The 23337-nt window shown below is 45.0% G+C and overlaps 1 protein-coding gene across 8 annotated transcripts in view; it reads right to left on the bottom strand.

Annotated features, from left to right (window-relative positions):
• Positions 1–23337, bottom strand: part of NHEJ1 (non-homologous end joining factor 1) — a 75555-nt gene that overhangs the window by 46967 nt on the left and 5251 nt on the right. For all 8 annotated transcript variants that reach the window (XM_014856114.3, XM_044751373.2, XM_044751372.2 and 5 more), the window contains exons 4-5: positions 18401–18539; positions 17749–17807 (exon numbers count right to left, since the gene is read on the bottom strand). In XM_014856114.3, the coding sequence (XP_014711600.1) occupies positions 17749–17807; positions 18401–18539 (198 nt within the window). The remainder of the gene's footprint in view (positions 1–17748; positions 17808–18400; positions 18540–23337) is intronic.

Genomic DNA, 23337 nt, shown 5'->3' with positions numbered 1-23337 from the left:
AACATCTGGCAGCTGAAAATATCAGCGTTTCTCAGATCCTTCTCCAAGATCGAGGCTTCCCCTCTAACGGTGTCTCAGCTCATTTCCATGTTTCGAGGCCCTGACATTTTCCTTTGACTTTCCAGGTGATGACACTCCAGTTTGGTGCTTGGCCATTTTTCTATAATTTCAGACCAGTGTTTCAATGTGCAGCCTCAAGAAGAGTCACAGGAATGCTTTTCACTCTCTGAGCATGCTGCCTTCCCGAGAACATTCCATTAGGACAGAGCCTCGGAGACGAGAGTGTGAGAGAGTGGAAAAAAGCTCTGTACTAGAAAGTCGAGGATGAGCTCCTGGTTTCAACTGCAATTACTCGCAGGACTCAGGGTCACTCAATTTCTCTGAGCCAATCCATCATATCTCGTCGTCCTGAAGTGGCCCTAGTGCAGTAAAAAAAAAAATTTTATGTAAATTTGTTCTTTCATTTTAGCCTGCTCCTTTCACCAGGTAGTTATAAGAGAATCAAATTAAATAAGAAAGGCAAAAATCCTGCGCAGAATACATAGCAGCACAAAATTCACGGAGTGCTTCCAATGGATCAGACGGGTTACATAAGATGGATAACATCCCTGTCCTCAGGGAACTTAGCATCTAGTGGGGGAGCCAGAAAAACCAGCAACAACGATGCAGTGCTGATGGGGCCTAAGACAGCAAATAAAGCCCCACGTAAGAAGGGCAACTGACCTGAACTCAGAGGGCCGGGAAAGCTCCCTAGAGGGAGTGAAATCTTCACTGAAACGCAAACAGTAAACAGGAGTTAGCCGGGTGAGAAGGTCTGCTGGTGGTGGCAGGGGATTTCCAGAGGGAACAGCATGTGCCAAGGACTAGAGATAGAGAGAGAATAATGGACTCTAGGAACTGACATCAGTTCACTGAGCCTGAAGTGTAGATTTAGGATGGAAGGTGGGGAGCGTGGATGGGGGTGAGTGGGGCCTAGCAGGCGAGTGGCAGTTGGAGCTAAAGAGGTAAGTAAAGGCCAGATCATAAAAGGCCTTAATGGTTTTACTAAGGAGTTTGGACTTTATCCTAAGGTAATAAGAAGCCACCGATAGTTTTAAGCAGGGACATGTGACCAGATTTACTTTAATCGGGAGCTTCTATCTGGTTTCTTTTCCTGATTGCAGATCCCTGCGGTCAGTGGAGTGTTAAAAAGAGAAAAGAAGAAGAGACCAGGCCCACTTCTTTTCCTTCTGTCCTTTAGCAAGGGTGGGACCCCGCAGGTTCCCACTCCCTTCCTCATGGAACTCTCCAGTCCTTTAAATTCTTGGCTTCCTTCCCGAACAGCCTTTCCTCTCAGTCCCCTATTACTTTCTCTCTGGCAAAGGAAAACCTCTGACTGCGTGGCAAGTCCTTTCCAACCAGCTGCTGTCTGGACCTGGGCTGCCAGCCTCCTGCGTTGAGTATTACCCTCACTCTCCAACAAGGGTGTCAGGTAGCCCTGCCAATAATCCACATTTCTAATCCAGGGCCCATTTCTTATCTCTAACTTGAATTCCACCAACTCTGCCAATATTTACTTTTCTCCTCAATCTTAGATCTCTCAACCTCTAGAAACAATTTGGTGGTCTCCTAACAGAAGACTAAGATAATGCTGACCAAACACAAGACGGATCTGTATAAGACAGACCCCATATCTAGACGATAATGACAGACTCGTAAATGAACTCCACGAAGAACGCCCACTCCTTTTTTTTCTTCACCTCATTGAGTCACCTAGAGTTCAGGGCTTAGAATCAATACTCTACGGGAAAATCATCATGGCCCTTAACTTTATCTCTTGGCCTCACCATTTAACCTTAGAATCACAGAACCTTAGCACTGGGAAAGAAACTTTTAATCGTCTAGTCCAACCTTCCACCTCAGTTTCGGAGCTCTCTGGCATGACTTGGCAATTGAGATCAGATTGTCTCTTACTGCCTGAAATTTCCCTAAGAATTCCTTTGTCTGCTCAGCCTCCACTGATCAGGTTTAGGACAGGACCTCTATGTCCAACAGGGACTAGCTCAAACTCACTAGGTCTTAAGGTTCTAGAACGATGCTATTCAAAGTGTGATCAGCAAACTGGTGCTGGTCCGTGAACTCTTGGTTACCAGCCCATGATGAGGTAAGTATAGAAATTGAATCTGAAGTATTTAAAAAACTTTTATAGCAACATGACATTGCCATGACATCAAACACATGTTCCGAGGACTCATCTCGATGAAGAGGGTATGAAAGAGTTTGAGTATTGTTGAACTTGTCACATATTAGTTATGCACAGTAAGACCATGTGTCAGATTACTTTGAAAAGCACTGTTCTAGAAGGTTCCATGGGAAGAGAAGAAGATAGGTCTGGGGGTAGGAGGGCTAGCTCCTCGTTTTTCCCCTTTCTGGGTACAACAGAGAGTGAATCTGCTGCCTGGGATGAGGAACAGGAAGCTGCTCCCACTAGGCCACTGGCTGTATGGGGTGAAGAGGAGGGCAGGAGTTGGTGGCCAGGTTATCAGGCAATAACAAACTCAGCATCCAAGCACGCGACTTCCAGCAATGCAAGGAGTTTCCTTTGTTTTGAGAAAACAAGAGCTGCAAGAAGCCTTTCCTTGACACGTTCTTGCCTGGCTTCGGGAGGAGCCCAACCACCCCTGACACACAAACAGGACAGTCCTGGCCAATGACAGACAAGCCAGTACCCTGACCACAACCCCTGTTTGCTTTTCCTTTTCCACCACTTCCTCAGCTGGAGGGCCACTGTGGGGCCATAGGTAGCTGCCAGCCTAGGTCACCATTCAAGAACTTCACCCCCAATGACCCAGTACCTTAGCCCATACAACTCCTCTGATGCCCTTTCTACAGCCTACTTTCTCTCCCAGTATGGTGTTTTTGGTCTGAGACCAAGGGCTTCTGGTCCCTTCCCCAGAGCTGCAGGTACCTCTAAGCCTCAGGGCACCCCTCTGACGAAGGCCACGGTACGCTCTAGCAAACTACACTATTTCACTTCTAAAACCGAGAGCATCTGTCCAAGTGCCAAGAAGAACAATAGCTGAGGTTTCAATAGGACATTCTGAACACGCATTTTGATGTTACCTGAGCACAGCCCCTTGATTATATTAGACCCTCAGCTTTAAGAACCCAGTTATCACTAAGACCAACATGTAGAAAACAATGCACCTCTTCCAGAGGCAGAATGTTGTCAAAACTAAACGTCTAAGTAGCCAGCTAGGGAGCTTAGGACCAAAGACCAAAAACTCCAACACCACCTGGGACCTCGCCCTTGCGGTATAGACAGAGCGCAAGCGTCCACCTCTCAGCCTCACATGAAGTGCTTTCTAAGACCGAAGCCTTCAGGACACGTTGTCCAAGAGCTCTGCGCAGCAGGGCTGGCCAGTCCCATTTCTGATGTGACTATGATAATTCAAGAGCCTTGAGGACCAGCAAACCTCCCTCCCTCTCTGATTAATCAAGGGAGCTTAGTCTTTACCTCGATGGCCCAAGAACCCAAGTTTCTATGAAGACTCATTTGTCCAGTAAGGGGAGGGGTGTGGGGGTGGGGCTCCCCCCACTCCAGGCCTCCTTCATGCCAAAGGAGGAGGAAACAGAATAAGCAAAATAAAATTCATAAAGCGAAGCAGTAATTATGGTGTGGTCAACAAGAGGCTGTCCTCAGGCCCATCATTATGTGGCTAAATTTAACGCCCTGCGCGGCCAGGGGAGCCGTGCGCCCCGGGCACCGTGTGTCCACACAGACGCCAGCTCCGCCACCTTTACCCGCTCGACAGCCGCCAGGGCTGCCAGAAAGCAGGTCACAATTTTTTTTATAGTCTGTTTACCAAGATGCTGTTTTTACTGCCGAGGTTTCTCTCATTTTATCTCTTTTTCCCTTTTCCCCAAACAGACTGGCCTGTATTTTCTGTCCCGGTTTTTTTCTTTCTTTTTTTTTTTTTTTTTCTTTCTCCCTCTCTCAGTACTATTTTCAGAACTCTAATTTTATATGGTATGTCCCTTTTTTTTTTTTTTTTTGGTAAATATTTGCCATGACTAAGCCAGGCACATCCAGTTTAAAAGGCTCCGTCCCACAAAACATCGGGTCTTTAATGATATGCATCTCATTAGCTTGCCCCATGAAAGGGGGTATAGAAAAAAAAAAAAAAGCAACTTAAAGACTCTCACTTTTTATATCTAGAGAGACCTATATTTATATATGAGGACAAGCTGAAAACTGACATTCTGAGCCCCGATACGAGGTTAGTACAATGGTCATTTGATTCAGGCTTTGCAGGCTCAGAAGCAGTTGGAGGCAAGAGGGGCTATTGGTCTGGACATCACTGAACCATGGGGTTCTGACCAGACCAGTACAGCTCCAACCAACCCTCGGACTCTGAGGTGTTAGGGCTTGCTAGATCACGGGCACACAACTCTGGGCAGTCCTCTGGCACTGAATTTCCTAAAATGGACATGACAAAACAAAGAGGGGCAAAGGAGCACCGATATCTCCCTCCTTCCCTTGCAGATGAGGTCGAAGAAAGGGAAGCTCTGAGTTCAGAGAGTGCTGAGGGAGACCCCCTCCGAGTTAGTACTCCCACACCCCCCACTGACCATCCAAAGGGCTTCTCCAGCTGGGCAAAGCCCCAGACTGAGGGAGGATTTCTCAGTGTGCATGTTAGGTTCGATGAAAGGAGCTGCACGATCAGGTCCACTATTGCACAGAGCATCCGATAAGCACTCCGAGTACTTCTGTGATACTTTTAAATCCAGCCTGACGCTCTCGGATGGAGGTAGAGGGGCCCCCAGGACTCAGTGTTTTCACTAAGAACTCTTGGGGGAGGCAAAGAGATCCATGGACGGAGATACCCAAAGCGGCTGCTCAAGCAGCATCTCATGGGAATCAATACTTTGTAGGGGTCATCAAAGGCCCAGAGTCTCTAACTTGGTTCTCATTAGTTAATTTAGGGATAATCAGACTCTGGAAGATTGACTGACACTAACTAAAATCATAAGAAACTAATTTAGAAATTAAAATGCCAATGTATTAGTTTATAAGTTAGAGGCTATGCCATTCCAGTGACTATAGATCTTCAGCTGATTTTTCCTGGGAAGCTGAATAAACGCTGAGAGTGCTACTTGTTAGACACAGAAAAGGGGCAAAAAACAGCACATCACTTTATGGGTAGTTCACACACATCGTGGAAAAAGCTAGACATTCATCCTCATTCTACTCTGTCATTGCTGTGGCACTGTGCTAGATAAGTTAATAAATTGTTATTCCTGGGCTTTTCTTTTTTTGAATTCTATACAACCCTGCTCCTCTGTTCGTACATCTCCTCAGATCTCATGAATTAATTATATAACAGTTTCTCTCAAATGGCTTATAAGAGCCTAGAGGTGTGCAAGACCAAGAGATGGAAGAAAGGGATGTGGAGTAAGAAATAAGGCAGTACTTGGGGCAGAGTTCTCCAGCTATGGACCACTTTCCTCTCTCTTAAATCAGGTCTCTGTCCCACTCACAAATAGGACTCAGACTTGCCTACTGCCCACAGCTGTGTAACATGTGACAAGGCCATGGACATGATGGAAGAATACTGGACTGGAAGTTCAGAGCCCTGGGTCCTGGTACCTAATTCTGAGTCCTGGTGCAAAATCTACCACTAATTGTCTACATAAGAGTTCTTTTACCTTTGTGGGCCCTCATTTCCTCATAAGTAAAACAAAGAGGCTTGATAGATTCTTAGACTGATAGTCCCTTCCAGCTCATAAAGTCTATGGCTCTAATCTTCTGTACAAGATATAAGATGCCATGATTTCCTTCCTTAAGGTACCAGCCTACGCCTGGAGGAGATTTGTAGCCTAGTCTCATAAGCAATTTATTTACAAACAGTTGGGTGGGTTAGTTCTGTAGATAGCAAATCTCCTCCATTTTATATTGATTCTAATTGATCTCAGTATCAGAGGTTAGCCCAAATTTGGGGGTACTCTGTTTGAGATTTGCATTTCCTTAGGCACCCACTAAATTCAGTAGTTTCACTCTGCTCTTCCCCTGACTGCTGGGGGACTGCAGAAAACTATATGCTAAGACGATTGACTATTCCTTCTTTCGATCAAGCAGGACTGGCATCCTGTCTCCAAGTTCCTCTCGTTCCTAACTTCACTCACACCAAACCGGGAGGGGTTCTCTGGAGGACAATGTGCAGCATCACAAGTGCTTGAGCTTCAAGCACAAGAGCAATGGATGCCAAGAGCTTTTGAAGGATTCCCTTGAACCACCGCACCCAGGGAGCGCCTCTCAGATTGTATGACTGAACATAGCACTTAGCTGTGTCTTTCCTTTGGCAGCCATCCGCCATTCAAAATCCCTCTGGACTCTTGGCTCAAGATTCGCCTCTTCCACAAATACCTTTCCCAAAGTAGCCTGGTACGGACCCCAGATCCTCCCCAAATCAATCTATTCTTCCTTGTCTCAGGTAAGATACATTTTATCTATTTAGAATATTTTTGCATATGTGTAAATCCCAGTGGTCTAATCTCTCTCAGAAGTCCATCTTTCAAGGGCAGAAACCATGTTTTCACTTTTCAGTATGACTCCACGATGTTTAACATTTTCACTGGTACTTAATAAGTACTGTCCACACAGAGTTTAAATTTCCAAACAGAAAAACAAATAGACCAAAGATCTCCTACACAGAATGAAAAAAATGCTCTCTGCCACTTTGTGGCAATTTCTCCCCTTACGGGAGATAACAAGGATGCTGATGAATCCTGCAGCATCATTCCCTAAACCCTGGACAGCTAAGCTGCTGAGCTCTAGGACTCAGTCTTGGCAGAACTCCCACTTTTCAATGCAGCCCCCATCCAAAGGAAATACCACCCGTAAGTGCAGGCCGTAAGTGAACACTTTAGGTATAAGGCCAAAGTGAGGAAGCCAACAGATCAGGTAAAGCTTAAGAGTAAGCTGTTTGATACTGTTGTTTTCTCTCTTCGTTTCTATATCCAGAGACAACCTTTACCAACGTGGGAGACTCCTCGAATGCCAAGACCTTTAAGCTACAACCACTCATTATTGTGAACCGCCTATCTACAAGGCACTGCGGTAGGTTCAGAAGAGGAAATAAAATGAGCAAGACAGTTCTGCACTTCAGGAGTTTATAACCTAACAGGGGAAGATAAGTATAGAAATTCCTACAATACAAGGCCAACGTGATCAGTGACACAGGAAAGATACCAAGAGTCGTGGGAGTTCAGAAGAGGGAAAGAATATTGCTTATCCTTCTACTTCTGTCCCTTTCACTATTTCTGTCATAACAGAGAAGTCATGTAACCATCTGATCCTCTTTTTAAGCAAGGCGAATTCAATGCCCTTGGAAAGGACATAAAAATTCTTGGATGAAAAGGCTACATTGCCTGGGGAAAGGGGATGGACACAGGCAGAAATCAAGTCATCTCTCTTCAAAATATCACCAGTGCCTTCAGGCCACCCACAAACCCCAGATGAAGGGCTCATCCTTGCACTTCGCTCAGCTCCGCAGGCCCCTGCTTTCACACGATCACCGTCCCTTCTCCAGCAGAAATCTCTCCTTTCCCCTCCTTTTCCCCTTTGCTGTCAAACATCTGTGTGTATTCCCATCTTAAAAAAGGGTTTTATTGAAGCCACTTCTAGCTCTCCAGCTAACTCACTTCCTTTCCGTTGTGAAACTTCTCTGATGGGAGTCCTACACTCATTGTCTCCACGGCCTTATCAATTCATCCTTCTGTAGCTGCCTGCAATCCGCTGATATTGCCAAGACCGTGACCTGCCCGCTGCTCCTTCCCCAGGCACTCAGGCAGTCACCCTTTCCCTCTGATTTTCTCCTGCACGTGGCGCTGCGGATCACCCTCCTTGGGGACGGGAAGAGCACGGGATTTGAGTAGAGACAAACACAAGTAAGTCAGCTGAGTGACCTGAAGCAAATTGCTGAGCCTTGAGTCTCTGCTTCTTTGTCTTTAAAACGAGGATCATATCACCAACCTCACAGGTTTGTTGTAAGGATTAACGTCAAAACTTAGATAAAGCACTTACCTCTGTGTCTAGCACGGGCACAGTATGTCCTTGATAACTGTTAGTTGCCCTTTCTTGGCTAATTTACTCCTCTATCTAGATTCTCTTCCCACCTCGCCCACACTTCCTTCACTGGCTCCGACATCTCCTTCCAATTGTGGCGTTGCCCCAAATCTCAATCACCAGACTTTTGTTCTTTTCTTTTCTCCATGCTCTTCCCAGCAAAAGATGCACCCATTCTCATGCCTTCAAACACTACTCCTTTGAAGAAGGGTCCCAAATCTATTTCTACAAGTTCTTTTTTCAACCCTATTTTTTTAACTCTTTCCTGAACATTCCCACTTGTATGTCCTATAATCAATTTGAAGCCAACATGTACTGAAAAAAATCTTCATCTTATGTTTTTAAATTACCTTTATAGCTAAGCCATCGATTTTTTTGTAAGCTAAGGCATGGTTAAATGGTCACACCGTAATGAATGGACTCTTATGAAACCCTTTGGAAGAGGAGAGAGACTCACCTGTGGGAATCATGGCAAACTGGTCCAGCGGTATATGAAGCTTCTAGGTTAGGCCTAAAAGGGCTCGATCACTCACCAGAAATAAGGCATCAAACATCAGCACCTCGCAACTCAGTTCTGAACTAAGTGAATTTCTCAGACTGGAGATTAAAACCAAATGAGAGACTAACAGCAGATGTAGTGAGGCTAAACAGAAAAGGCAAAAGTTCTCATTTTAGAAGAGTTGGTAACTTCCTTTAAATGAAGTAAGATACACACCTGCCTGGAGCAGCATGTGTTAAACTGTGCTGGCCTACCTGGGTCTAGATACAGGGAGCATCCACAATTTAGTTTTCCACCGGCCTCTAGAAATCTCTGTTGTCTGTTATCCAGGCTGATACACATATTTATGTTATATGCCTACCCCCTACAGGCATCTTGAGTTTGTAACACCTAGTTTTGAGTTTTTTTAGGATAAGAGAATTTGGAATATGATAACAGTCCTTCACTATTGGGATTTCCAGAATCAGAAATCTTTTGGAAATGAGTAATTTTATCTTTTTTGTATTTTCTATATTGATTTCCTTTCTGTTTTCCCTCAGATTTTTCACAACTATCCTGTTAAAAGTATAAGCCCTCAGAAAGCTTTGTAAAAGGAAAACAAAGAAAGAAGCCTTTTTATGCATTCTTGGGCCAAAAATAAAAGAAGAGGGGACCCCCGGTAGCAGGGCTCAATGGTGACTACAGGAATCACAGTGAGAAAGCCCCCAAGAGAGGACAAAATTCAGAAGAATATAGTTGAGAAACACGTGCAGCCACCCCTTCCTCCCTGGAGAGTCTCATTCCAGAGCTCAAATACTGGTGGATTTGTGTTTTAAATAAGGAAAACCATTCCTTTATATGCCCAAGATTAGATTTAAAGCAGCCCCACCCATGATTTTCCTAGTCTGTCAATGGCACCACTATTCTTCAGATCACACAGGCATACCACTGACAGACTAATCTTCCCAAAAGATCACTTTCAGATGTCAGTGCTCCAAAACTTTCACTGCTTCCCCACTATCTACAACGGTAATTAATAACCGCGAGAAGGAAGCGCCCCATCTCCTTCCTGGGAGACTTGCCCGTTTGAGAATCACTGCATGTAATGATGGAGGTTAATAAACGGACTGGAATGGGCAAATCAATGGATTACAGGCAGACAAAAGCTGAAACACATTTCCCCTTGGAACAAAAGCACCAATCTTCCAGGCCAGCATTTAAGGCTGCTCACAACCTAGCATCAAGTTATTATCTTACTAACCTTATTTCCTACTAATCCTCACCCACTCTTATTCTTATTTTATATCTTTCGCCCGTGGGCTTCCCACCTAAAATGCCTTCCATGTAGTTCCCTAGCAAAACCTAAAAAAAACATTGGAATCCTGCCTTTTACAGGAAGCTTTTTTCCACCCCTCCACGCCTCTGGCCCCTATTATCATTCAGTAAGCACAGTGAGCTCTCTGATGACACTACTGTCATACCTCATACGCTCAGAGAACCTGGCACAGGGCACGTGCGCCATGCTGAATACTGGAAGAAGGAATTAACTGCGAGTTTCTCTAGATCCGAGAACTGACACACAACGGTAGGGAGGCCACTCTCATGCTTCTAGACTTATCCTTCTTTCTGATGCCCATGAGGGACACCGAAAAACATGTTCTGAATCTCTGTCCTCCTCTACATATCGAACAACAGACGTACGGTAGGGGAGCCGCCCTTCGAACGGTGGAAGCAGAGCCCAGAGAGAGGAAAGACCGAGCAAAGGAGGAACTTAACAACTTACTTGGCTCTATGACTAACGTGCTTTCCAGGATTTTGTTAGGTTCCTATTCCTTTCGTTTTTGAGACATTTAATTTCTTAACTGGGCCTAAAAAAGAGCTGCTAGGGTCTCTCAATAATAAAAGATTCAAGATTTGTACTTCATCGCAAAGATGGGACCACCTTCCAGTAAACTATGTGTCACAGAAACGAGGCAGGTGGAGGATGGCACTCCAACAGTGGTCCTCTCCCTAGGCTACTCATCTATTCACAGTAGGCTGTCTCAGTCTGAGGCCACCAACAGGTGATGATTTCATGGCCCAGTCATAATACAGGGAAAACAAAGAGGAGTGGGAGGATATGATTTTCATCCACCCGAGAAATATTTACTGAGTGTCCCCTATGTGGGAGGCACTGTTCTAGACACTTTGGATAATCCAATGCACCGAACATACATCCTTATCCTGGCTGAGCTCACACATCCTAGCCAGAGGGAGACAGACTATAAACAACAAACATAATAAAATAAGTAAGTTTTACAGTAATACGTTGGAAGATAACTGCTATGGAAAAAATGAAAAGCAGAGTTTGGTAAAGTGAAATGGGAGTGCCAGGTGCAGAAGGGCAGGGATGTGGCTCACAGTTTCAAATAGGCTCGTCAGGGTAAACCACTGAGAAGGTGACATTTGAACAAGGCCATGATTGTAGTCCATGCAGATATGTCCACACATTTTTTGGACACACCTCCTCTTAAGAGGTGGCTCTTAATTACCCTCCCCTTGAGTGTGGCCTGGATAGTGACTCACTTCTGATGAAGAGAATATAGCAAGATAGTGATGGGGTGTCACTTCTGAGATGAGGTTAGAAAGACTGCAGCTTCCACTGTGGTCTCTGGCTTGGTCTCTCCGTCTTGGATCACTTGCTCTAGAGGAAGCCAAGGCCATGTCACGTGAACAGCACTATGGAGAGGACACATGGCAAGAAAGTGGCACCTCCTGCCGACAGCCACATGAGAGAGCTTGGAAGTGAATTCTCCAGCCCCTCACAATGACTGAATTCCCAGCCGACATCTTGACTGCAACTTAGAGACCCTGAGCCAGAATCACCCATCTAAGCTGCTTCTAGATTCCCGACCCTCCAAAGCTGTGTGAGATAATAAATGTCGGTTGTTTTAAGACACTAAGCTTTGGAGTAATTTGTTACACAGCAATAGACAACTAATACAGAAATAAAGGAAGTGAGGGAGTTGGCCACACAAATATTTGAAGAAAGAACATTCCAGGCAGAGGGAACAGGCAGCATAAAGGCCTAAAGGCAGGTGATGCCTAGAGCATTAGAAAACCAGCAAGAGGCCAGGGTGCTGCAGAGGAGCAAGGGAGGGAGACAGTAGGCGGAGAGGAGATCAGAAAGGTAACGAGGTCCAGACCATGGAGGGTTTTATAGGCCATCGTAAGGTCTTTGGGTTTTACTCTATAAGGAAATGTGAAGCCAGCGAAGAGCACTGAGCAGGGCAATATCGTGGTGTGATCTGTGTTTCAACAAGATCACTTCATCAGAGATGGGCCAGAAGGGGCACAGGTAGCAGCAGGGACACTAGGACGGAGGCTATCACAATAGTGCAGGAAAGAGATGATGGCTCAGACCACAGTGGGGGCAGCAGAGATGAAATTACAGGTATATTTTGAAGGTAGAGCCAACAAGATTTCCTGATGGATGAGATGTAGAATGTGAGAGAAAGACAGAAGTCAAGGATGACTCCAAGGTTTGTGGCCCCAGCAAGAGAAAGGATGAAGCTTCCATCAACTAACGTGGGAGGAGGTTGTTGGAAAAGCAAATTTGGGAGTAAGATTAGGAGTTCAGTTTTGGACATGTTGAGTCTGAGACTCGATCAGACGTCCATGTGGAAATGCTGAGCAGGCAGTCCAGAGTTTGGGGGCAAGGTCTAGGAATAAAGGTTAAATGTGGGATTCATCAACAAGATGGTATTTCGAGCCATGGGATGAGATCACTAACGGAACGAGTGAAAAAAGATATGAGCATCAAGGACTGAGTCCTGGGGCACTCCAATATTAAGAGGTAAGGGAGAAGAAGAACCAGCAAAAGATTCCAAGGAGCACCCCGTGAATAGGAAGAAAAACAGGAGAGTATTGTGGTGTGGAAGCCACATAAAAAGAAAGTATATCGAGGAGAAGGAATTAAGCATTATAAAGGAAAAAGCTAAACTGGCAAGGATCAGCCAACTCAATTGTCCCCTGCCTCCCCATCCTTCCTTTTCATTTCTGTATCTTCCCTTCCAACAAATACTATGGCGGAGGTATGTACAGGGAGCTGTGGGAACAGCAGGAGAGAGTACCTATGCCTGGAAGAAAGAGAGCAGACTGAGGAAAGGAAAAATTGTCATAGAAAACTCACAAAAGGGATGATGCCTGTGCAGAGTTGGGAAAGTTGAACAGGAGTCTGCTAGGAGAACAAGAGACAGGGACTACAGGCAAATTGGTCAAGGGATGTATGGACAGGAAGCCGTCAGCACTTCAGTGCTATGGCAGAGAGGGATAAGACCGAAGAGGTCAGTAGGACCAAATCATCAAGGATCTTGTGTGGCACGCCAGGAGTTTGAACTTCATCCTGTAGGCAACAGGGAACCATTGAAGGACTTTAAGCAATCAAGTTTCTGTTTCTGTTTCAAAGAGGCCACTCTGATTTAACTGCAAGGTCAGCTGGAGGGAAATAAGGACTGACTGGGAGACAAATCAGGAGGCTGTTGCATGGTCAAACCAAAAAAGAGAGTGGGGTGGCCAATCTAAGGCAACGGAAGCTGGAATAGAGAAGAAGAGCAGATTCAAAAGACAGCTGACAAGTTAGGCTTTGGAAGTAAGGACCAAGAGAAAAGTGGGTAACTCCCAAGTTTCTAGCCTAGAAAACTGAATGGATAATGGTATACTTCCCCAAGAGAAGGAATATAAGAAGAGAAATAGGCTGGGGGGAGTAGATGATTAATTTTGGACACGTTTAGGGTGTTGCATGTGGGACATCCAGGTGGAAATGTCAAATGTACCGAAAGAAATATGGCTGGACACATGATAGAGATATAAAATTGGGACTCAGTGGTGTACTAATGATAGTTGAAGCTGGGTCTGGATGAGATGACCCAGAGAGAAAGACATTGAAGGGTGAGACGATCAAGGACACAAACCTGGGTAACACTAACATTTAAGGGGCAGGTAAAGAATGGAAAGCCAGCCAAGGAAACCACGTGGAAGCTGTCTATGAACGAACTTACCAGGACAGCAACTTTCAGGTTAAAGGACTCCCCATCTTCCCCAGATGTCTTTGATATAACCTCTAGCTTCCTAAGAGCAGCAATGAATATCTTCATAGCTCCAAGGAGCTGCTCTAGAATCAGGATGCGACCAGACAGGGGATGAAGACAGTAACAAAAACTAGACAGGACACAAAGGCCATGGCTACATTTAGGATGCTGAGTCAAATCAACATTAACTACGGTTATATAACTATAAGTAGATAATAGAAACTGGTTAAGGTATGATACCGAACAGATTAATTTAAGTCTCACAAGGCATTCAGAATGCAGCCATGGGTGTGATTGCTATGCTGAATACTCCTCTCTGAAGATACAGGAGAGAACTGCAAAATCTCTCTGTCTGTTAAGGGCCCCCTCCCCAAGAAAGCCAACTTCGCACAACTGCCCAGGTTTTGGTGTCAAGGGCTGATTCTTAGCCAGGGGTTGCCAGCTGCAGAGGGCGGGGCTCTATTTTGGGCTGCCTGCTGTCCCTGAGCCTGGCCGCGTCTGGTTTGAGCAGCATGCAGCCCCAGTGACTCACACACCCATGCAAACCGCCTGTGGCTCAGCGGCATGGCCTCGGAATGCCAGCCTTAGGCCAGCTCCCTCCTCACCCCATTACACTGGGATAAATAAATAAAGAGCCCGCCAGCAGCCGCACAGCCTGATGGCAACCAGATGGAGAGAAGGAGGCACGGACAGGGCCACGGGAAGGAACTCCCTCCAGTGGACTAGACTGAGAGTGGGCCATGCCAGCCCACTCGTCCTAAACTTCCTCTCTAACACAGTTCCTACGGCTATGCAATAATGTTCGCCAATTCCCTAACTCGTCTTCCCCTCCTAATGGTGCCTTTCAGCCCCCAGCCTTAGGAAATGCTCTTTAAGGGGATCTTGCCTCTATGAGGATCATGCCAGCAGCCACCCCATCAGCTGACTTGAACCGACATTGCCAGTACTTCCCCTCTAGATAGGCCACTATCGAACGGCCCCCTTGGGCTCCCTGGAAAAGAGAAAGAGGCTCTTACGTGGAGAGGAAAAGCAAAAGGACTAAATATGGAGAAGTAACCCCTATTCAATCCTTAAACATTCTTCCTGGCCTTGGGATCCTAGAAACCTCCCTGTCCCCCTGTCCTCTGTCCCTACCCCTATGGCCTCTTGCCTAGCAATAGTCCCAACAAGAACTAGGAAAAACAGACCCCCGGCTCTGACCGCATGGCCCTCTGACATCAGCCCTGGCCCCCCCGTACCTTCATCCCGAGCTCTCTGTCCCCGGTTTGTTTATCTTCCGATGTTGCTTATTTTGATGGCACATCCTTCCAGCTCAGTCTTGGGTGACCCCATGACCCTTCTGTGTCCTGTTTGTAGGACCCCAGGCAAGCAGAGTAACTGCAAAGATGCAGTGGCCATAAAAAATTCTGCAGTCCCACTAGGAAATCTTGCAGTTCTAGCAGCTCCACAGGACATTCAGTGATCCCAAAGGACAGTGCAATGACCCCAGAGGTCACAAGAATTCCACAATATCCTAGCCCTTAACTCTCCTCTAATCCGTGTGTACCACAAGTTAAAGCAGCATAATAAAATATGGATAATCCTAGACAAGAACTGTAGGGGGACATAACATAACAGCCACCCTCCATGACCTTAGCATGTCACTTAACCTCTCTGAGGCCCAATTCCTTAATCTATGAAATGGAAATCTACAACTACCCATCTCTCAGATCCTTTCCAGATATAAAAAAATTCTACAAGCCTATGTAGCTCGGGTGTGATCCACCTAGAACCTAAAGGACCAGTATTCCTTTTTTTTTTTTTTTTTTTTGGTGAGGAAGATTGGCCCTGAGCTAACAGCCATTGCCAATCTTCCTCTTTTTGCTTAAGGAAAATTGTCCTTGAGACAACATCTGTGCCAATCTTCCTCTATTTCGTATGTGGGACTCCACAATAGCATGGCTTGATGAGCCGTGTGTAGGTCTCTGCCTGGGATCCAAACCCATGAACTCTGGGCACCGAAGCAGAGTACATGAACTTAACCACTATACCACCAGGCCAGCCCCAAGGACAGGTATTTTTAAAGTAGTTGGTTTCCAAATACCAATACCCTTCCCGGGCTAGCACCTACATTCTATATGCTTTCTCATTCAATTCTGCAGGGTTCCTCCCACCCCAATGGCTTAGAAGAGATGAGCCTCCAATTTTATAAATGAGAAAATAGAGGCTCTGAGAGAAGTGATTTATCCAAAGAATAAACCAGGAGAATAACTAAAAGACACCAAATATAGGTCTAACAAGCAACATTGTATCCACAGGCCACAGTGCCACGATTTTCCTAAAATTTCCCTGGCATAGACTTATCCACATATTCACCCACAAACTTACCGAGAAGCTACTACTCCTAGGCACTATATTCAGTGCTGGGGATATAGAAATGCATTCAACATGGTCCCTGACCTCAAACAGCCCACAGATCAGTGGAAGAGAAAGACACAGTGTTGCAGACATACAAACAGTAATACTACAAAATTATAGGTGGTAAAACAGAGGTAGGAACCAAGGTACTATAGTAGCAGAGGAGAAAGATTATCTTTACAAGGAGAGTCTGGAAAGGTCTCCCAAAGAAGCTGAGGCTGCCACTTGAAAGATTAATAGAAGTTTATAAGATAGATAAGGCCAGGGCATTGGGCATTCTAGATAAGGGGAACAATGCGTGCAAAGATATAAAGGCTAGAGAAAACAGCATTTCTGGCAATTCAAAGTCATTCTATATGGCTGAAGGATAAAGCACATCAAGAAAAATGTCAAGAAACCAAGCTGGATAGGTTCTCAGGTACTAGATCAGGAAGGGACTTCTCTGTCAGGCTAAGAATACGCCTTGCATTGTTTATCTAGGTGGCTGAGGCAGGGAACTAGCACGTCATCCTACTTTAGCCATCCAAACTACTATGTCAGCCTATGTTAACCTCCTTAATGCCCAAACTTATAGACTGGGGAAGCCATCTGGGAGAAAAATGGCCTAGGAAATCTCTGTTACAAGTCTAGGTTTAATGGTCTCTTTTTCCCCTTAAAGACTTGAAACCTATTCTGCTTCAGGGCTTAACAAAACATCCTTTCCTTCTTCTCCAAGTCACAATTGCTTCAGCAGACGGACTGAGCACTCAGCTCGCAATTTTTTGCTTAGTGTTACGACCCCAAGCACTCTGGGGTCATTGCTCAGCCAGTGCACAGAGGCAGAACAGAGGTTCCAAGCCAAGAACACCTGCTTGATGCCCAGCCCTGTGAAAAGTACTAATTTCAGGTTCAAAAGACATATGAGTCACATCCCTGTCCACAAGCAGTTTACAAATTAGCCTAGAAGACAAGACAGAAATATGAATAATCTATACATAACACAATATTATAATAGCATTATTTATTTACATAATAAAGTACCAACTTGGGTAACATGTATAATTAGAAAATAGAGCAATAATACTAGGGTACTTACTGTGCAACCAACAAGTCCCAGAAGAGTTAGAGAAGAAGATCAATATTGACTGGTATTATCAAAGGTCACTATTATTAATACTCCCCCAGTTTGGCATTTAATAGATGTTTCTTTTGGCCAAGCTCAATCCTTAGAAGGGAAACCTAGGCAGGAGCTTCTGACAGGCCACAATTATCTACTCCCCATTCATGCCCTTGCCAGGCCCCTTGTACAAACACTGTGATTTTCCACAGCCTACTGTGCCCACAAGACAGTCCCCAAATGGTAGCCCTGAGCTCTTCACCTTCCTCTACTGCGGGATGCTGAAGGGGCCTGGACAAGAAATAATGACTATCCCCCTGCTCCACAATCCAGACCTGTGATCAGATCTCAACAGGCCAAAATTTAGCAACTGGTCAACTACACTTTCCAAGGTTAGAGGATTCCAAATGAAATTCCTAGGTTCTTGGACAGAGATGGTTACATCTCAAACTTTTACAGTTTTTCTACAGGGAGCTTTTACAACAAAAGGGCTTCCCAACCATGCAAGCAACCTGACACCTAAAATGCAAGTCACCACTCAGGCACCTGGAAAGACGAAGGAAAGGAAAGTTGCATAAGAGAAAGGAAATAAATACTCTACCTCTACCATAAATCGTTCCAAGAAGGAATTTTCTTCAAATGGCTCTGTCTTCAACCGATCTGTAATAAGAAGGGAGAAAGAGAAGACATGCGAGTCTTAGCATGAGCTTCCTACCTGTGAGATGGAAAGGGAGCAGAGGCAAGAACAGAACAGCTTGAAAGAGAGGGTAAAGATACGACACCCAGAGGCACCTAGTCCAGCGGGAGAAGAAGGGTTGAGAGCATGCGGGCAAAGAGGAGGAAGAGAGGGCGATGAGCAACAAATGACGGGGTCGGGGGCAGCACGTGCTCCAGGAGGTTTTCCCCTCACAAAGACAAAGGTCAGACTGAACTTTTATTCTGAAGTGGGAGCTATGTGGCTTCCTAAAGTCCCAAGTGGTGTCGCCCTCATACAATTTCGTGTTGCCGTTGGCCCCTTTCCCAAGTCTTTCCTTGCCATTGCCTAGGGCATGTCTGGACTCAGTTACAGCTTCTAGAGGCCCCTCAGGTGCCAGCCAGGTCCTTGAGGCAGAGAGAAGTGTCCCAGTATCAAGTATCCAGTTCCTGGTCAGTGAGCAGCCCTGCCCGGGGAAGCACCTCTCTAATGCCTTTTCTGTGGCCCTCTGACCATCTGTACCCCTCCCCACCCAACTCCCCAAAGAATGTCCGCTCACCTCGGCTCAGCACAGCCCCACTCTCCTGGTAGTCCTGGATCTCTAGATCTTTCATGTGAAGCAGTGTTGCCAGCTCCCTCGCTTGGCACTGCAATGCCAGACTCATGCCCATCAGAGGACGAACCAAATGCTGGGAAACCTTTCAAGGAGGAGACATTAATTAGCCAACAGACACTTACAAAGCACTCCCTATATTAGGAACTAGAAGAAATACTGAGGAATAAATGTTTTCACAGGAATTCGTAGTTTCATAGGCAAGCAATCCATTTACATGAATGTAAATACAAATATAACAATGAAATAAGTAAAGGACGAAGCTCAAGGATTTTCTTCATGGCACAGATGAAAGGAGGAGAAGAGTAAAGGAGAACCCACATGAATAGATAAGCCAGAGGGTGATTTAAAGAGAAGGAGGTGATACAGGTGATTGAGGACAGTGTTGACTCAACTCTCAGAGCAGAGACGGGGAGACACAAGCAGAAGATCTCCAAGAAAGTAGGCATGGTTAAAACACAGTATGCCAGCTGGAGTATAACAGAAGACGAAAATCAACAGAAAGCAGAGAGCTCTGAAAGTCGAATTAGACCCAGACACCAAGTAAGAGCCTTTTCAGGGCTGATGACAGCCCAGCATCAGCCCAGAGGGTCAATCTGTTCCCACAAACACAGCAAAGTCTAAGGTCATTGTTATCATAGAAGCAAGCCAGTCACCAAGAGGCCAGCCTAGGAAGGAACTAATCACCTCCCCACAGACACATGCACATCTTGCTCTTAAAGGGCGGAAAGAAGGATGCAAGCACAGCCATACTGCAGGTGCGGCCAGGGTGATAAGAATGTACAGCTATACAGGATAATCATTTAATTCACCTATAACAAGGTGTCCATTAGCCTGTCAAAGAAAATGAAGTTGATAATCTATTTGTGGCTAGGGGATGTGATCAGAGTTCCTCTCCCTTCCCCCAAGGAGAAGAACGAAAGGAGGCACTAAAGAAATGCCCTAGATCAGAGGTCAGCAAACTCTTTCGGGAAGAGCTAGATAGTGAACATTTTCAGTTCCGTGGCCCATACAGTCCTGGTCGCAATACTCGACTGCTGTTGTGGCATGAAAGCAGCCATAGACAACATGTCATCAATGAGGGCAGCTGGGCTCCAAGATAACTTTACAAAAACAGGCAGCAAGCCAGATTTGGCCCATTGGCCATGGTACGCCAACCCTCGCCCTAGACCTAAAAAGGAGAACTTTTAGACACGATACCCCACACAGGCTTGAAGGGAGGAAAAGATGCTGCTGGAGTGCCCCATAAGATGTGCAAGCCAGACTCATCTGGATCAGGATCAGACGTCTGGGCTCTTTAGACTTCTATGTTTTTGTTTGCCATTAATTGTCTAGTAAAACTTACTACTAACAACTCCAATTGTATGGTGGCTCAAACTGAGAGGAAAGGACTTTTTTTCCACATTTCTGTAAGCACAGATTAGAAACGACTGGGTGTGGGGGTAAGGGGGGAGGTTAAGGGCTAGTGGCAGCAGCTTTTGTACCAGCACTAGGACCCAAGAGATGCCGGGGAACTGGAGCAGAGTGGAAGGCAAGAAATCAAGTCCAGCTATAGCCACCGGCCACCTCTTTCTGTCACACAGCACGTGGCAACCTGGTACTGTCTCCAGATCAGGTTCTTAGTGCTGTTCAGAACGTGGCAGAAGTTCTGCTTCCAGAAAATTTATCTGTTCTGGACCCAACCGTCTTTCCCAGGAATTGTTTGAAGTTTGGTCCTGTTCAAGGTAGATCAGGAGGAAAAATAGGTGAATACCTGTATGAAAGCAAGTCAATGTTTGGTGGGTAGAAGTGAAAGTAACTGTATTTGCTGCCCAAGCAGCATCACGGTCCATCTGGCGACAGCCTTCAAATAACAGAAACTCCTGAAGTTAATAACCAGCCTCTCCCTGGGAGGCCACCTTAATAGCAATTTCTTTGAGTGGTGGTAAATATAACAACACAAAACATGATTAGAAACTGTTGCTTTTTGGGTTTTTTTTTTCTTTTTTTTTGTGAAGATTAGCCCTGAGCTAACATCTGCTGCCAATCCTCCTCTTTTTGCTGAGGAAGACTGGCCCTGAGCTAACATCCATGCTCATCTTCCTCTACTTTATATGTGGGTCACCTACCACAGCATGGCTTGCCAAGCGGTGCCATGTCTGCACCCAGGATCCTAACCAGCGAACCCCAGGCTACCGAGAAGCAGAATGTGCGAACTTAACCACTGCGCCACCAGGCTGGCCTCAGAAACTGTTTTTAATCGATGCCAAGTCTACTTAATGCCATACTAAGCACCTGAAATTATCCATCAGACTCCAATGTCTATATAGCAAAAAAGCTTTTTATCAGTAAATATTTCTCAAATAATTTCACAGGATTGGGTTATACCACTCTGAATCAATGGAGTATAACTCATTTCAAAGTTAGATAGACACTAACTCAGATTAGTTAATTAGAACAAGGCATTGCGGCTGAAGTAATGGATTTCATAGCAAATCCACAGACACCACAAGGGAAAATCTTGACGTGTTTTAGGAGGTCAGGGACACCCCCTCTTCATTTACACATGGCAATGTATAAAGAGATTCAGTTCAGCAATTAACTCAACAAAGACCTACTGTGTGCCCAATCCATGCTCTGGCCCTATAGGCCTCTGCCCTCAAAAAGCTCACAACAGCTGAGGAGCTCAGGCAGTGGGTGGATATCGAAGCAAGAGTTGCCAATCTTCTCCAGAGGAAAAGCTATTTACAATTTCCTCCAACATCTTCAGATTTCTCAGAGAAATGCTCACAAGTCACAGGCAGGAGAGCAGAACGGCAGTCATCAATCCCAAGATGAATCATATCAGGTTGCAAGACAGTGAAAGGAATTAACAGACCGGGCGTTAGGAGAGCTAGATTCTAGTCCTGGCTCTGATAGCACCTATACGTGAAAGTGGCTTACTCCCAAAGACTCTCATGGTCCTTGTCTTTTTTAAAAAAGAAAAATTATGCGAGCCAGCCCTGATGGCCTAGTGGTTAAAGTTCGGTGCTCTCACTACTTGGGCGGCCCGGGTTCATCTCCCGGGCATGAAACCACGCCACCCATCTGTCAGTTGCCATGCTGTGGCGGCAGCTCACACAGAAGAACTAGAAGGACTTAACATGGGATATACAACCAGGCAGTGGGGCTTTGGGGAGGAAAAAAAGAAGATAGGAAGAGACGTTAGCTCAGGGCCAATCCTTCTGTGCAAAAAATAAAAATGAAAACAAGAAAAATAAAAATCATGGAGTTGGATATTTGCTCTCACAGGCCCACTATAATGCTAAGATTAAGTAATATTATATGTATTCTCTTATTTAATGCTCACAGCTCCATAGTAAAGATTGGTATCTCCATTTTACAGACAAAGAAACCAAGTCTCATAAAAATTCAGTAACTTATCCAAGGTAATACAAGGTAGTGAAAGTGGTGGAGCTGAGCTACAAATTCAGGACTGCTGATCCCAAAGCCTGTGCTCTTTCCACCACAGAAAAGCTTTGGATGTGACTCCTAGGAATTAGAAAATGGCCAAAGAGGTGACAGACGTGAAAGTCAAAGTACAGAATATCAAGAAATTACATTAGAAAAAACAAAGACGGCAACAACAAAAAAGAATTAAGTGAGATACTAGAAAGAATAGTCAGTGGGAAGGAGGAAGAGAGGAAGAGAAGTTGGCCAGAAGTGGAAACGGGCCCAGCGTTAGAAGGCAGAGACTCAAAGGTGTATATATCCCACAATATCCTGCAGAGACCTAAGAGTATTACATTGGCAATGTGAATCCAGCACGTTGTAGAGAGCGTGGGGAACGGGTACTCTCCCACTCTCCCGTATGACGAGTCAGAGTTAAACTGCATAACCTCTCTGGAAGACAATTTGGTAATATTACATTAGCAAGATTAAAGACGCAAATACTCCTTGAATCAGCTATTCCACTTCCAGGAATTTCCTCACACGTTTACACATAGAAAAGTAAATACAAGGATATTCACTATACACAACAACAAAAGAATAGAAACAACCTAGGTGACTAGTAGCACATCAATTAAATACATGTTGATGTATTCATTAAATAAAACGCTATGCCGCCATTAAAAACTATTAAGGCAGGTCTTCTCAACATATTGCTATGAATGCTTTCTAAGTTCTATAATTAGGTGAAAAAAGCAAGGTAGTGAACAGTGTGAATAGCATGCCGCCTTTTGCAAAAATACACACACATACCCAGATACGTTTTTGACTGTCTGAGTATATACATATCTATATATAGCTTTCTTTAAGAATTCACAAGAAGCTGATATCAGTAGTTGCTTTAGAGAAGGAAAATAAGGGCCTGGAAAAGGGGGTAGAAGGAAGACCTATTTTTAACCATACACCCTTAAATGCTGTTTGAAATGTTTGCCTTTTGCATGAATTACTCATTCAAAAAAAAAAATGAAATAAAAACTATTACAAGAATGAGTAACAAACAAAAATTATGACTGTGTGACCTCACAGACACACACACAAGCCTAAAATAGTAACCTCCTACATCCTTGCCAGTGTCCACTGGCTCGAAAAGCTTCCTCGGGGTCAGGGGTTTCCCTGGGGGTGGCATTCTTCCTTTCTCAATAATAAATATTTTATTTTACCTTAAAGCATAATTGCTAATCCATTGTTCAACGCTAAATTCTCCCCACCGCCAACAAGACTCATTCCACGCTAACCACTGTTGTTTCTTTTCTCATTGCGGCTCCTCGACTAGAGGAATGTGCCTAGAACAGCTAGTTTTTTCTTTATGCATTATTTTCAACCATAATATCATTATACAAGTGTTCTTTCCCGTATTCTTTCGAAGGAAAAAACCATCAGAGCGCAGCACCCCCAAAGGAGAACCGCCTCCCCAC

The sequence above is a fragment of the Equus asinus genome, chromosome 19 (genome assembly GCF_041296235.1).
Source record: "Equus asinus isolate D_3611 breed Donkey chromosome 19, EquAss-T2T_v2, whole genome shotgun sequence".
Taxonomy (NCBI): Eukaryota; Metazoa; Chordata; class Mammalia; order Perissodactyla; family Equidae; genus Equus; species Equus asinus.
The sequence above is the reverse complement of the archived record's forward strand: the minus strand, read 5'-3'. Positions and strand labels throughout refer to the sequence as shown.